The following is a 14,103-nucleotide window of genomic DNA, read 5'->3' on the forward strand; positions in this document are numbered from 1 at the left end:
ATCACCTGGAACAGCTTGAAGTGGTGAAACCTTCTACGTGTGTGTGCTTGTTTTGGCTGGGGTAGAGTTAATTTTCTTCATAGCAGCTAGTATGGGGCTATGCTTGGATTTGTGCTGGAAACAGCGTTGATAATTCAGGGATGTTTTCAGCATTGCTGAGCAGTGCTTGCACGGAGTCAAGGCCTTTTCTGCTTCTCACACCACCCCACCAGCAATTAGGTTGGGGGTGCACAAGAGGTTGGGAGGGGACACAGCCGGGACAGCTGACCAAAGGGATATTCCACACCATATGACGCCATGCTCAGCATATAAAGCTGGGGAAGGAGGAGGAAGGGGGGGGGACGTTCGGAGCAATGGCGTTTGTCTTCCAAAGTAACCGTTAGGCGTGATGGAGCCCTGCTTTCCTGGAGATGGCTGAACACCTGCCTGCCCATGGGAAGCAGTGAATGAATTCCTTGTTTTGCTTTGCTTGCGTGTGCGGCTTTTGCTTTACCTGTTAAACTGTCTTTATCTCAACTCACGAGTTTTCTCACTTTTACTCTTCCCATTCTCCATCCCTTCCCACTGCGGGGGGTGGGGGGAGTGAGCAAGCGAGCGGCTGCGTGAGGCTTAGTTGCCAGCCGGGGTTAAACCATGGCAGTGTGTCATACTGGACAGCTGGTACGTCTGTAAAAGGCAGGAATATTAAATGGCTTTGAACCTGTAAATGTTAGGCACTGATATCCTGTGTCAAGGTGCTGTGCATGAATATTCAGAAGCTTAAGCAAACAACTACTTCATCATGAGACTGTTAATTTATTAATTTAAACTAATTCAGTAGTTAAGTGAAAATGCACAGCTAAATACTACCTGACAGCTTTCAAATCACACGGCTCAGATATTTGGTACTACAGAACTGCAAGGCTAACTAGCTGTAGATGGTAAGGCATTTCCACGTTCCCTGTCCCAAGAAGTCCTCACACTGCAGGCTGCCAGACTGTATCCTAGCAGAAATACCATCATGCACTTGCCCTGTTTTTAGGCTCTCTCTTAATACCACTACTAGCAACTGCTGGAAACAAGATTGGGGGAAAATAGAGCTTATTAACCCAAGGAACACATTCTTGTCTCACTGTGGCCTCATGTTTTCAGCTAGTCACAGCTAATAGAAGAATCTGGTGCTTTGCGCACCCTTAAACTTCTTCATTTCACAATTATAAAACCTGCCAGTTGGCCTGAGCAATTTAAACATCTAAACTATCCCCATGCTATTGGCTACTTGTTAAGTACGCAGCACACAACAGAAGACATACCTGCGGGGAGGGTGATAATTCAGTGGCTTTTGTAATTATAGTTCAGAAATTTTCATTAAAAAATACGTTTAACCTTGTGATACTTAAAAGAAGAGTTTGGTTGTGCACATATATACACACACACACGTATGTTGTATAGCACAAAGCACTCATACTCCTGTGCTTGATTTTCAGCTTACAGAGTAACAGTGCCTTTCCATTATATGTAACTACCCGCCATACCAAATTTTTCCCATATGCTCATGATATATTTCTGTGTCATTTCTGATCGATCTTAACATCCTTGTCCTTAACCATATCCTCAGACCTGGCCGGTCTCTTTTACTCACATAGGACTCCGCGTGACTTGAAAGATTCAGGACAATGTGCAATGCAGTAGTATTGTAGGGGGAAGAGAAAAGAATCTGAGACAGTCACTTGGTTTTAAAATGCATCTATCTGCCCTCACACAGGCAAAAAATATCATTCCTCTTCCAGTGTGGCAGCAAAGGAAAACCTTCCAGAACAGAAAGCACTTAATGATCTCTTATGTTCACACAAATTTAAGAGGCTGAGTCTTAGTTAATAATTTTCCTAACAGCACCAGGGTTTCAACATCCACTGTTAAGAATGTAAATCTAACATTTCCAAGAAATTGCATACTTCTAACAGAATAGTTTTGAGGCAGATATACCGAATGCAATGACTACTATAGCTAGTTCCTGATCTTCTTGGGGAACAGCAATATTTTTGGGGACAAAACTGTCAGAAGGAAAACAAGCTACCATTTGCAAGAAGATGAAATACCCTGAGCAGTAGCAAAGAAGATAGTTACTCAGCAAATTGTCTGATCAGAAACCTCTTCCCAAAAAACAAGCTAACCTCATAGTTTCTAATGCCCTATTTGTCCTTTCTGAGCCAAGTTTAACTTAAACATTTACCTGAGATTTACAAAGTCCCGAGGTATTTATTGCAGTTCATATTTATCAACAAACCTACAAAACCTGAAAGAAATGACATCAACTTCAAGCTCTGCACAAGACACAGCTGCTCATCTCTTTAGCAGACATTGCTAAAAGCACGCTTCAGTGGTGAACCATATTATTAACTGAAAAGTCAGTTTAGTTGAAGTTTCAAGTGCAAGTTAATTCTGATTTTCCAAGCCTTCTTGTAACATCAAGAGAGTTACTTTCTGCACTTCTGCAATGGAGATATCTACGCACTAGTAAATCCTAAGCAATAAGTCACCAGCACTGCATTCTAGGAACTCAACCCAGAACACGACATTGAAAAAGTTACTTAGGGGGTCTCACTACATTTGAACATAATGCAGAAACAAATCAAAGCCAGCTAACACATACTGAAATCTTTCTAGTTGAGCTTTCCATTTGTCCTGGTTTCGGCTGGGATAGAGTTAATTTTCTTCCTAGTAGCTGGTACAGTGCTGTGTTTTGGATTTAGCATGAGAATAATGTTGATAACACACCGATGTTTTAGTTGTTACTAATCAGGGTTTTTTACTAAGTCAAGGACTTTTCAGCTTCTCATGCCCTGCCAGCGAGAAGCTGGGAGGGGGCACAGCCAGGACAGCTGACCCAAACTGGCCAGAGGGATATTCCATACCGTATGATGTCATGCTCAGTATATAAACTGGGGGGGAAGTTGGGGGGGGGGTGGCGACCGCTGCTTGGGGACTAGCTGGGCATCGGTCAGCAGGTGGTGAGCAACTGCATTGTGCATCGCCTGTTCTGTATATTTTTTCATCATTATTATTTTCCCTTCCTTTTCTGTCCTATTAAACTGTCTTTATCTCAACCCATGAATTTTACTCTTTTTTTTTTTCCCTTGATTCTCTCCCCCATCCCACTGCGGGGGGGAGTGAGCAAACGGCTGTGTGGTGTTTAGCTGCCTGCCGGGTTAAACCACAACACCGTTACACTGTAACTACAAAATTCACCTGTTTGATTTGGCTCTTCCTAAAGTTATGAAAACCCTGCTAACAGGATCTGTTATCTTCCTGTGAGTAGAGAAGGGAAAAATGGCTATTGTCTGTAAATCTTTGGGAATTTAGTATGTACCATTGTGGTTAATGTCTGGTATCTGTGGGAATGGAAGCAGTCCAGAAAGACTATCTTAAGAATACTCATGCCACTGAGAAATGTTAAGGACAGAAGTACTATGATACTGGTTTTCCTTTAAAACCACCTGCTATAACATGCAAACATTTCTGATAATCCTACAAAAAATATGTTTTAAAACAGACATAATTTTGTATAAATGCACCAATTTGTATCTGTAAAACATCCTTTTTTTCTGAACTAAGCTTCATTAAGAACTATGGTAAAAATTTCCGACAAACAGAAAATACCCATTTGACTACAGGGAAATAACTGGACTGCAGGCATTAGACTTCAAAGGTTTTAAATATAAAAAAATAAAATCGTCATCCTTCAGTTTTCAAAACAATAATCTCATGCTACAAAATTCAGAGGGCTGTCAGACGACAATAACTTATGAACTACAACTTACTACACTACTTTTATATTGTCTCGATATGTGTTTTTAGAGGGAGGTAATTTGGTGTCGTTCCTGAGTTATGTCATAAAAAGGGGAAAAATGGTAGTAATTTTCAACCTGCTAGACAACATGTTAGGAAGAAGTCCTGTTGATTTCTATTAAAAAAAATCATATCGTTCTAAGAATTAGGATAAAAATGCTCTGGAGGAAAGCCGGCTTTTGAATTTTGAAACCATTTTCTAAAGAATTTGTGCAACCACCCATTACACACATTTTTTTTCCAATGACGATCAGCCAGCATGCTAATACAGGAGTTATCCAGAATGTGACATGGTTACACAACGTATCTAGGTGATCCAAACGGATGCACCTATACACAAGTGACAGCACTTTTAAAAATAGCTTTTTTAGTCACAGGACTTATGTTACAAAGGAATAAGCCTTTGTACACTGAAATGTACAAAGTAATGGTCCTGGAAGTACATACTTCTAGTTGCAGAAAAGACTATAACTAACTGCTTCTTGGCCATGGAATCAAATTCTTAAGACATACAGGAAAAGGTTATAGGCATATTCTTACTTAAAAGAAATAGTAGCATTTTGTTTAATATAAAAATACTCTTCAAGAAAACAAGACAAGCAAGAGAATATCTCCAATAAAGGCAAACACTCTCAAATATTTCTTGCACATCTCTAACGCAACCAAGTGAAGGACTTTTTAAGCATTATGTTAATCGAATTAATTTTGAAAAGGATTTGAAACAGAAGGGAATAATGATACAGCTGCTGTTTTATACTCCTTCATGAAGTCTGTTCTCCATAGAGTACTGTTAAAAAAAACCAGAGTGCTATTTCAAACAGGAAATAGTGAGTTATGTCATACACACAAACACTTCTAAAAATGGTTATTATGAAATTTCCCCCCACTTTTCATGCTGTTCTCAGGCACTACTTTCAGTCCCATTTCAGGATCCCACTGTACTAAGTTGTGTATTGGTTACTTTTGTTGGATCAGAACAAGTACAACTTGTAGATGTTTGTAATATAACACAGACTTTCCATAATCTTCAGTAAAGCTGTTCTTCCCGAGTTCTAGTTAAACACTTCAGCTATCCTGGTTAGTCAGTCAGCCTGTAAGCAATCACAGGCTGTTCTTCACCAACGTCTATCAACATATCTAATGGCACATGAGGCTTGTCATAGCCAGGAAACTTGAGACAGCTGCTTGGAATGACTGTTTGTTGTATTTCTGTGGCAGAAACCTCTGTGCCTGAAGAGTTACTGCATATATCCATTTGGTTACTGTCAGAAGTGAAATAACTCTCTTTTACTTTGTGATTCTGTTCATCATCAGAAGATACCTCCCCTGTGCTTTCCTGCACAGATACCTCTTCTGCTTTGGCTGGTGCCTCTGGGGGAGGAACAGAAGATTGTCCTTCACTGGAATTCTTAGGACCAACAGTTTCTTCTTTTGGCTCTACCTCCAGCAAGGTTACTGCCTCATTCGTTGGCAACACTGACTGGCCTGGCATGATGCTTATTACAGATACGTATTTCACCTCTGATTTTGACTCTGGAATGCTGTCTGTGTTCAGGTTTCTTATCACACTGACCTTAAATGGGAAAAAAAAAAATCACTTTTAGTTCCACATAATCTACTAATTTATCAGTTTTATCTTCTGTCAAAGTTTAGAGGTTAAAAAAAAAGATACAAGTTCATAATGCAAATTTAGTATCATTACAACCAATCCCAACAGAAATTAGCAAAATTAGAATCTGGCAAGGTCATTAGCCTCTATCTATGACTTCAGCTGTTTCATTAACACTTTTATGCAAGCTCTCAAAAATGCTTTCTATGTGCAAACACATTTGCAAGGACCAAATCCATTTCATGTCACCCACTGTATTTTAAGTCATTTGAAGTTTGCAACATAGTGGAAAACAGCGAAGGAAGAAACAGCTGTGATACTCTTCAACTAGCTGGAGAAACCTTTCATACTCTATAGCTCATGAGTGTAACCTGCAATGCCTGTAATATTTTGTGGCAACTGTCTCAACTGGGAGGGAAGTGAACTTTGGAAAGAGATCTTTAAAATGACATGAGAACCTTTATGCATACCCAATAGTCATATCTATGCTGAAGCCTTCCTAGTTATTTCTCCTGTGTCACTAAGCACTCCCTCAATGCTGCGACAAACATCAATGTCTCACTTGGAAACCCCTCCAAACTGGAAGAACATATTAATTCCTTCAACGGCCAGGCTCCAGCTTGTTTTAAATGATTATGACATGCCTTCAGGCTGTTTAGAGTCTTCTGATTTTTTTTTGTTTTTAAAGGTGTTTTCAAGAATACATATGAAAAGCAAAGTAGGGTAAACTTTCAGTTGTATGATGGTGTTCCCTAAAGCTAACAGAAAACATAGAGAGAAAGGGTTACTCAATTAATAGTGTCCTTTTCCAAATTTCATAATTCACTACATGTGTATCACAGACTACCAAGTACTGTAGATAAGCTAATTTCTTAATAAAATGTAGACAATCACTGTTTTCTGAGATACTTTGTAAAAAATAATCTGACTGAAAATACAGGTTGAGGCAAATTTGGAAGAAAGGGATGTAGGTAGGAGGAGAAAAGGGGGAGAAAAATAATGTCGTTTAAGAAAAGCTACAAATCGGCAAAAAGAACCTCCCAGCCTGTATTAGTGTAAGAACTGAGTGAGCCATCAAAACCAGACAATCAAATCTGACTGTGCTTTTCAAGAATCTTCCTTGATCAGAAGGTTGTGAGGCTGTATCTTTCCATTCATACCTTCACAGTGTGCTGACTTCATCAGAACTTGCCTTCATCTCTCACTTCAGCCCCATACCTTTCCCCTCAGTTCCCCTGATATCTGTTGACGGTACTGTGGTTTATGCTGGATCAATGAAACTGCTGGAGTTTAAAAAAAAAACCCAAAAACCCAAACAACAAACACCACCACAAAGCAAACAAACACTCCCTGGAGACCAGTTATTTGTAATTTAAGTGAGTTTTACAAACAGATGTGTTAGCACCACTAAGGTGAGGTGATCCCCTTGGGAATCAAGGACTGCCACTGGAAAACTAGTAAAAAGAGCATTAAGGTGGCTCCTGCCACTGAGAATACACCACACTACAACCTAGCTGCCATTCAGCCATCATTCTCTCTGGATGTTCATTTTCTGTTATGTGGAAACAGTCAGAATAATATATAAAGAACATTCAGAGCAATTTTCATGAGTATGTATGGAAACCACCCGTTCATAAGCAGCAGATGCTTAAAAGATAGCTGCAGAAACCAGAATACAATCAATAATGCATAGATACTGAAAATGTTATGAACAGCTAGTAGGATTAATGTACCTTTTGAAAATCTGTTTATATAGATACATGAAAAAATATTGGGTATTTATGTTATACCAACACTGATCTTGAAGGGACCAGCATCTGTAGTTTTTTTGGGGGTAGCAAAAATCTGACTCCAACAGTCACACAGTAAGTGACAAGAGAAGATAATTCTCTGTGTAAGCTGGAGTACTTGAGGAATGTGAATTAAAACCAAATGCTATAGAAATTATGGCTAAAAGCTGCATTAACAACTTCCCATCTCTCCCCATACCAGTACATGCTGTCCTAAAGTTAAAACCCCAAACCAACGAGTTCTTGTTCTGTCCTCTTAGAATTTTCACATGGCTCTAAAAAATCATAGTCCTAAAACGTGTTAAGGGAACGCCTTGTGCTCTACACAGGTTTCTGCATTTCACAGTGCCAGCTGGCAACGCTTAGAGATAGACCCTGAGGATAAAATAAGTACTCTCTATACAAATACATCCAAGACTTTTGTTCTCAAAAAGGAAACCCGTTTTTCTCTTGGTGAGTTTTTGACCAAAGCAAGATGGTGCAAAGACACTCCTATTCCCATCCATGAAAGAAGGAAGCCATCAGAAGAAAACACTCTTGTGGGTTTCCTGGTACCAAAGGTTCTTCAAGAGTCACTGAGTCATGACTACAAGACAACTTAGCAATTCATGCAGTTATTTCTACCTTCAAAGAGAAGAGTCACAGCTTACTACACTAACTGGAATGCCATTCAAAGCATCTCAAGTAACAAGGGTAATGAAGATATGGTTGCTACTTGAAGAAAAGTATTTATTGTAGGTAAGTTAATATTTTTCTTTCGTGCACGTTATCCAATACTAGCAAACTGACAGCCAGTGAGCTTAAGCTGGAGGTCAGCAGTATTTCCTGGCATGTGCAGGTGCTCAGATATCTTCCTGTCTCCAGTGACAGCACCTGAGCTTTCAGGTCTTTCAATGTCTCAGACAACAGGGAGATACACCAGTGAAAGCCAGGGTCAAGGATACATATAAATAACATATCCCAAGGAATCCCTAACAGTTAAGGTAATCAACAGTTTCTTTCTTAACTTTCTTTCCTAAGGGCTTGTCCACCTACAAGTTCCCAGTAATTTTCAGGTACACATTTTCTGGAGGAGAGTTTGAGAGTCCATTTCAAATCTTATTAGGACCTTGACAAAATCTGCATGGCCTTTGCATGGCTCCACAACAAATTAATGCTGGGTCAATGTACAAATAGGAGACTATGTTACTGCCCTATAGACGCTCACAGGAAAAAAAAAAAATCTTCACAAAAGCTAATGAGGCAGCTTCTATCAGTCAAAATTTACAGGAACAATTTCTCCAAATCAAAAATATAACCAAAAAAGCCAGGGTCACAAAGAAACTTTGTGTTTCGTGACTATCTGTAAGTGTTTTACAAATATAGTGAGAGAACACAGCCTTGTCATTCCTGTTGGGCTCAGAAAAAGCACCAGCAGATAGCAGAAAAGTTGACTTAAGTATGAGCTAAAAATGAAAGTCAGTATGTTTCAATGAGTCTTTCTCTTATAGAGTGGGTGTTTTCTACCCACTAAAATATTTGTCACCATTTAGAGATAAGAGGCACTGAAAAAAAAAAAAAAGACAGTGAAGTTAAAGCAGAGGGAGATGCCCATAGCATATCAGTAAATTAAGGTCAGGCTCCTTTTGAAGTGGATAAGCCCTTATCACAAATCTTACATTGCAAATCTAGTACAGGACAAATCACGCACAGGACAAATTGGAGCGACTGAAGATGGTGGGTGGAAGGAGGCGGCCTCTTGAAATACTTTATGTGAGATAAAGAAAAGAAAATGAATGGTTCTAACTACAGCTGGACTGCCGAAACATCAGATTCTTGTGATCCAGCAGATGACTAGCATGATGAAGCCTTGTAAAGGAATCTGTCCCATTTCACCAGAAGCATATTCCTGGTAGGATCCTACTATGAATAAGGACATTTAAAACATTTAAATGAACATTTTCTCTAATAAAGGTAATAATTCAATGCCCATACTAACAGTTGCACTGTGGAAGTAGGACCTGTACATGACTGACATGTTATTCTTGGGAGTCACAAAGAGCATAGAAAAGAATATAAAAGTTCTTGAGATCTAAATGGCAGTGGATTTTTTTTTCCTTTTCTATGGGTATATAAGACTCGCAGCAAAGGCAGCTGCTTGATGGTTACTCTTTCTTATTTTTCCTTCTGTTGGAGAATTCCAACTTGCTGAAAAACACTCAAATGATGTTTTAGCATCTACTTAAAGCCACCAGGAAGCAGATCACTGGAAGGCAGCAGTCCTAAGGTAGGACACCTCGCCTAGCCTTTTAACAGATAGAAAAACTCCCTAGATGTTTCATTTTCAGACGAGGTCAGGTAAAGCACAATGGTCATAACCTGTACAGAGAGAAGTGTCTAGTACACATTCAAAGGTCAGTGACAGGCTCTCAGCTCCAAGAAGTCTACAGAGATAACTTTGTATCATTAAACTTATTATTCATATTAATTATTTACATTATTTATTCATTACTTTAAATGATTAATTATAAAAATAATCAATAATTAATCCTAAGTTATTAATTATTCATTTTACAGTCCCACATTATTCATATCACCTGTATTGAAACTATCCTTACGAGCTCTGCAATTCATATTTGTCACTAGAGACTTCAGTGGAAATGAACAGAATCACAGAATATCCTGAGTTAGAAGGGACCCACGAGGATCATAAGAGTCCAACTCCTGACTCCACTCAGGGCAACCTAGAAGTTAAACCATACATCTAAGAGCATTGTCCAAATGCTTCTTGAACACTGACAGGCTCGGGGCCATGACCACTTCCCCAGGGAACTTGTCTTAGTGCTTGACCACCCAGGTAACAATCTTTATAAATAGTTATAGGTTTCATTCAGCTCCTTAGCAACAAAGCATGATGCGGAATGTGAATCAGACTGTGGTATGCTGGAACCTAGGAAACACAAGATAACATATAGCCCAGTAAATTGAGAATATAGGTACACAAACGAGTTTCTACAAGGTGAGCTAAAGTGTAAGCTCGGAGCATGCATCAGGAAGCTCACAGGAGTTAAGCAGCACACATTCTATTTGTGCAATATTCTTTTTCCGGATCCCTTAGATGCGATACCACAGTGGTACTGGGAAGCCAGAATAACTATGGATCCATTGAGCACAGCACTGCCATTCTGGATGAGCTGTCTTTTGCTATTATGAACAGTCTTCACAAAAATTACTGTGTGCATGTAGGACAATGTTCTGTATTCAGACAGTTACACACTGGTGTGGAGATGAAAAAAACCTCCACTATCTCACTTTTTCTACAAGCCTGTGTGTTTTGATATTGGGGTCTAGCTGCAGATTCTGTCAGACAGGTTTCTCTCATCTGATTTTTTAAAGTCTACAGTGTGAATGGCTATCTCTGAACTAGTCTCATGGCTCCATCACAGTCCATGGAAGGAAACAGGCATTTTAGAGAGTTTTTTGTCTGACCAGAAGTGCATATTATTTTAGAATGAGATGCATCATCTTGTGCTGCACAAGTTGATGGACTAGATTACTGCTTACTACAGAGGGACCTAGCTAGCATCACTGGGTTGGATATCTCCATTTAGTCAGAGCAAGCTCACCTCCTAATATATTCTATTCCAAAGAACCCAGGCTCCAGGGGGATCTTAGGCATTGAGCTACCCCTGCACTATGAAGGAGTCACTTTAAAGGGTCTTGAAGTTAAAGAACATGGAATTGAAGATCATTGCCTCTTCTCTCTAGAAGTCTTATGAGACTTCCTGCATCCGCTGAGAAGATACACTCTTGATATGATTACCATTTACTACTGCCTCACATGGCAGTTCTTGAAAGCTGTTTCAACTGCTGCTGATTGTTCAGTTGCTGTAACTAACGAGACACCAGGAGGACATTATAACAGTACTTGTCAGATACTCTGCTCTTGCCTGATGTGAAAGCAAGGAGTGCTGTTTAAAGAACATCCACTCTGTTTCCTAAGGATGGTTACAGGGAGCTTTTAAGGTAGAGCAGCTGCCGACCTCTCTTCCCTGTGACTGTTCAGTGTGAGAACAGATTTCCCCTAGTTGTTCTTCACTCTTCTGACAGCACTGTAACTCCCCACCTCCCCTTACTCTGCACATCACTTTGAGAACATTGTAGCACTTAGCAATATCACAATATTACCATGTAATGAAGGAATCCCACAGGCATCCAATGACAAGACAAGAGGAAATGGGCACAAACTGAAACACATGGAATTTTATCTGAATATAAGAAAACAGTTTTTACTGTGAGGGTTGTTAAACACTGGAATAGGTTGCCCAGAGCGGTTGTGGAGTCTCCTTCCTTGGAGGTATTCAAAACCCAACTGGACAAAGTCCTGGGCAACCTGCTCTCGCTGATCCTGCTTGAGGCAAAAGGGTTGGACTAGATGATCTCAAAAAGTCCCTTCTAACCTCAGCAATGTGAACCTCATGAGGTTTAACAAGGCCAAGTGCAAGGTCCTGCACCTGGGTTGGGGCAACCCCCGGTATCAATACAGGCTGGGGGATGAAGGGATTGAGAGCAGCCCTGCCGAGAAGGACTTGGGGGTACTGGTGCATGAAAAGCTGGCCATGAGCCAGCAATGTGTGCTCGCAGCCCAGAAGGCCAATCGTATCCTGGGCTGCATCAAAAGAAGTGTGGCCAGCAGGTCGAGGGAGGGGATTCTGCCCCTCGACTCTGCTCTGGTGAGACCCCACCTGGAGTACTGCGTCCAGCTCTGGACCCTCAGCATAAGAAAGACAGCGACCTGTTGGAGCGGGTCCAGAGGAGGGCCACAAAAATGATCAGAGGGATGGAACACCTCTCCTATGAGGAAAGGCTGAGAGAGTTGGGGTTGTTCAGCCTAGAGAAGAGAAGGCTCCGGGGAGACCTTATTGCAGCCTCTCAGTACTTAAAGGGGTCTTATAAAATAGATGGGGACAGACTTTTTAGCAGGGCCTCTTGCGACAGGACAAGGGGGAATGGCTTTAGACTAAAGGGGGGTAGATTTAGACTAGGTAGAAGGAAGAAATTTTTTACGCTGAGGGTGGTGAAACACTGGCACAGGTTGCCCACCAGAGAGGTGGTGGATGCCCCATCCCTGGAACCATTCAAGGTCAGGTTGGCCGGGGCTCTGAGCCACCTGATCTAGTTGAAGATGTCCCTGCCCATGGCAGGGGGGTTGGACTAGATGACGTTTAGTGGTCCCTTCCAATCCAAACTATTCTATGATGATTCTGTGGCTCTGTCTCTCTGCTACTAGAATGAATACAAACCTGGCTATGTACACACACATCGAGTTTTTAAGAACTAAGTTCTCAAACTAGACCAACTACTGCTACTTCAGTTAAAAAGAAGCTGAAGTCTAGCCCTAAAACAAGTACAAGGCATCTGGTTGCAGAGACTGTCAGAATATTAGACTGGTATAAATTCTAAACATCTATAAGACCACAGTAAGAAAAAGAAGAAAAAAAAAAAAAGAGACAGGCATAAAGATGTTATAGTTATAAAAGTTACCCAGCTGGATTTTAAGTCTGACACGGATAAGTAGTGTGAACTTACCAAAGACTTAGGCAGCTTTATGTTCTTCTTCCTTAGTTTCTTGCAGCCACAGCATACTACCAAAATTAGACTCACACTCAGAATAACACCACACAGAATGATGACAGCTTGTGTGCCTAAGAAGTTAGAGCAAAATCTGTTAGGAAGTTTGGAAAAATAAACCACTGCTGTATCATTTAGAATAACTTCAGAAACTGTAATAGCTCAGAATGCTTAGCTGTAATGTGTGAATTTGCCAATTTATCACCTTTTTTCACTCAAGAAAACTTAATTTATAAAGCATTATATCAAGTAAATAAAAATTAGAATGACAGAAGACTTTCCATTTATATAAACACAATCATGTTTTTATAGAGGTAAAGGAATTTTATAACTAATGTTTTGTTCCTTAGAGATGACAGATGGGGAAGAACAGATTTGTATATTTTCCATGTGACAGCACATTAACTGGCATAATAATTACACATAGTCTATGTATAATAAAATTAAAATGCGAAATCTTCCAAAACATAGAATTCTTAACTACTGCTAGTAAGATTCCACTAGTTTGCCTCTCCTTAATCTCCTCCCCTCAATCATATCGCTGCTCTCATGTGAAAAGAAAGAACACAACTGCGTCTATCAATTTTATCTCTTTTCTCTAGTGAAGTTTTGGGCCATAATGAAATAACATTAAAAAGTTTGTAAGAGGTTATCAGAGATACAAAGTTGGGTCACTAGCTGCCTTTGTTCTCTTTAATTAAGAAAAAGATGTCAATACCTCAATTTTATGACCACAAGTTTATAGTTGCTACAAACTCAAGAAAGTCTATATACATTTTCCTCAGTGATGAGACTGAGCAAAAAGCCGTTTGTTAGAAGAGAGAGACAATGCTTCTGAAAACCATATAACTCAGTGAATGATTCCTTTGTTAACTGCACCAATGATCAGGTGCAATGGAAACAGGTTTTGTAATACCAATGAAGCAGGAAAAGCACCCAAAAAAAAAAGTCAGGGTTACTTGAAAATACTACAGGATCTTTAGAGGTCTTTAGAACTGGGAAAGTGCATTTGGAAAAGAATGACCACGCTTTCCCTTTTTTCATATTCTCCCATAGGCATCCACGTCATCCCATGGCTGTATCAGAGCTCGAATACTTAGCTGGAACAGATCTCTGGTTAGACTCAGTATGTTCTTACTAAAGTTTTAGAATCCTCTTACTCAATGTCTGCTTGAGTGGAACATGAATGCAGCTTTCTTCTGATGAGGCGCCAATCATCAAATCGCCATATAAACTTCCCTTTGCTGAAACACAGTAAGTGGAACC

The 14,103-nt window shown here is 40.0% G+C and overlaps 1 protein-coding gene across 1 annotated transcript in view; it reads right to left on the reverse strand.

Annotated features, from left to right (window-relative positions):
- Positions 1-3,157: 3,157 nt before the first annotated feature.
- IFNGR1 (interferon gamma receptor 1) overlaps positions 3,158-14,103 on the reverse strand; it is a 19,570-nt gene continuing 8,624 nt past the window's right edge. Inside the window, 3 exon segments of the mRNA XM_009319144.1 lie at positions 3,158-5,401; positions 12,796-12,911; positions 13,998-14,103. The exon segment at positions 13,998-14,103 is cut by the window's right edge and continues 15 nt beyond it. Of these exon segments, the coding sequence (XP_009317419.1) occupies positions 4,907-5,401; positions 12,796-12,911; positions 13,998-14,103 (717 nt within the window). The 3' untranslated portion in view covers positions 3,158-4,906.

Source organism: Pygoscelis adeliae, unplaced genomic scaffold, assembly GCF_000699105.1.
Source record: "Pygoscelis adeliae isolate BGI_AS28 unplaced genomic scaffold, ASM69910v1 Scaffold172, whole genome shotgun sequence".
Taxonomy (NCBI): Eukaryota; Metazoa; Chordata; class Aves; order Sphenisciformes; family Spheniscidae; genus Pygoscelis; species Pygoscelis adeliae.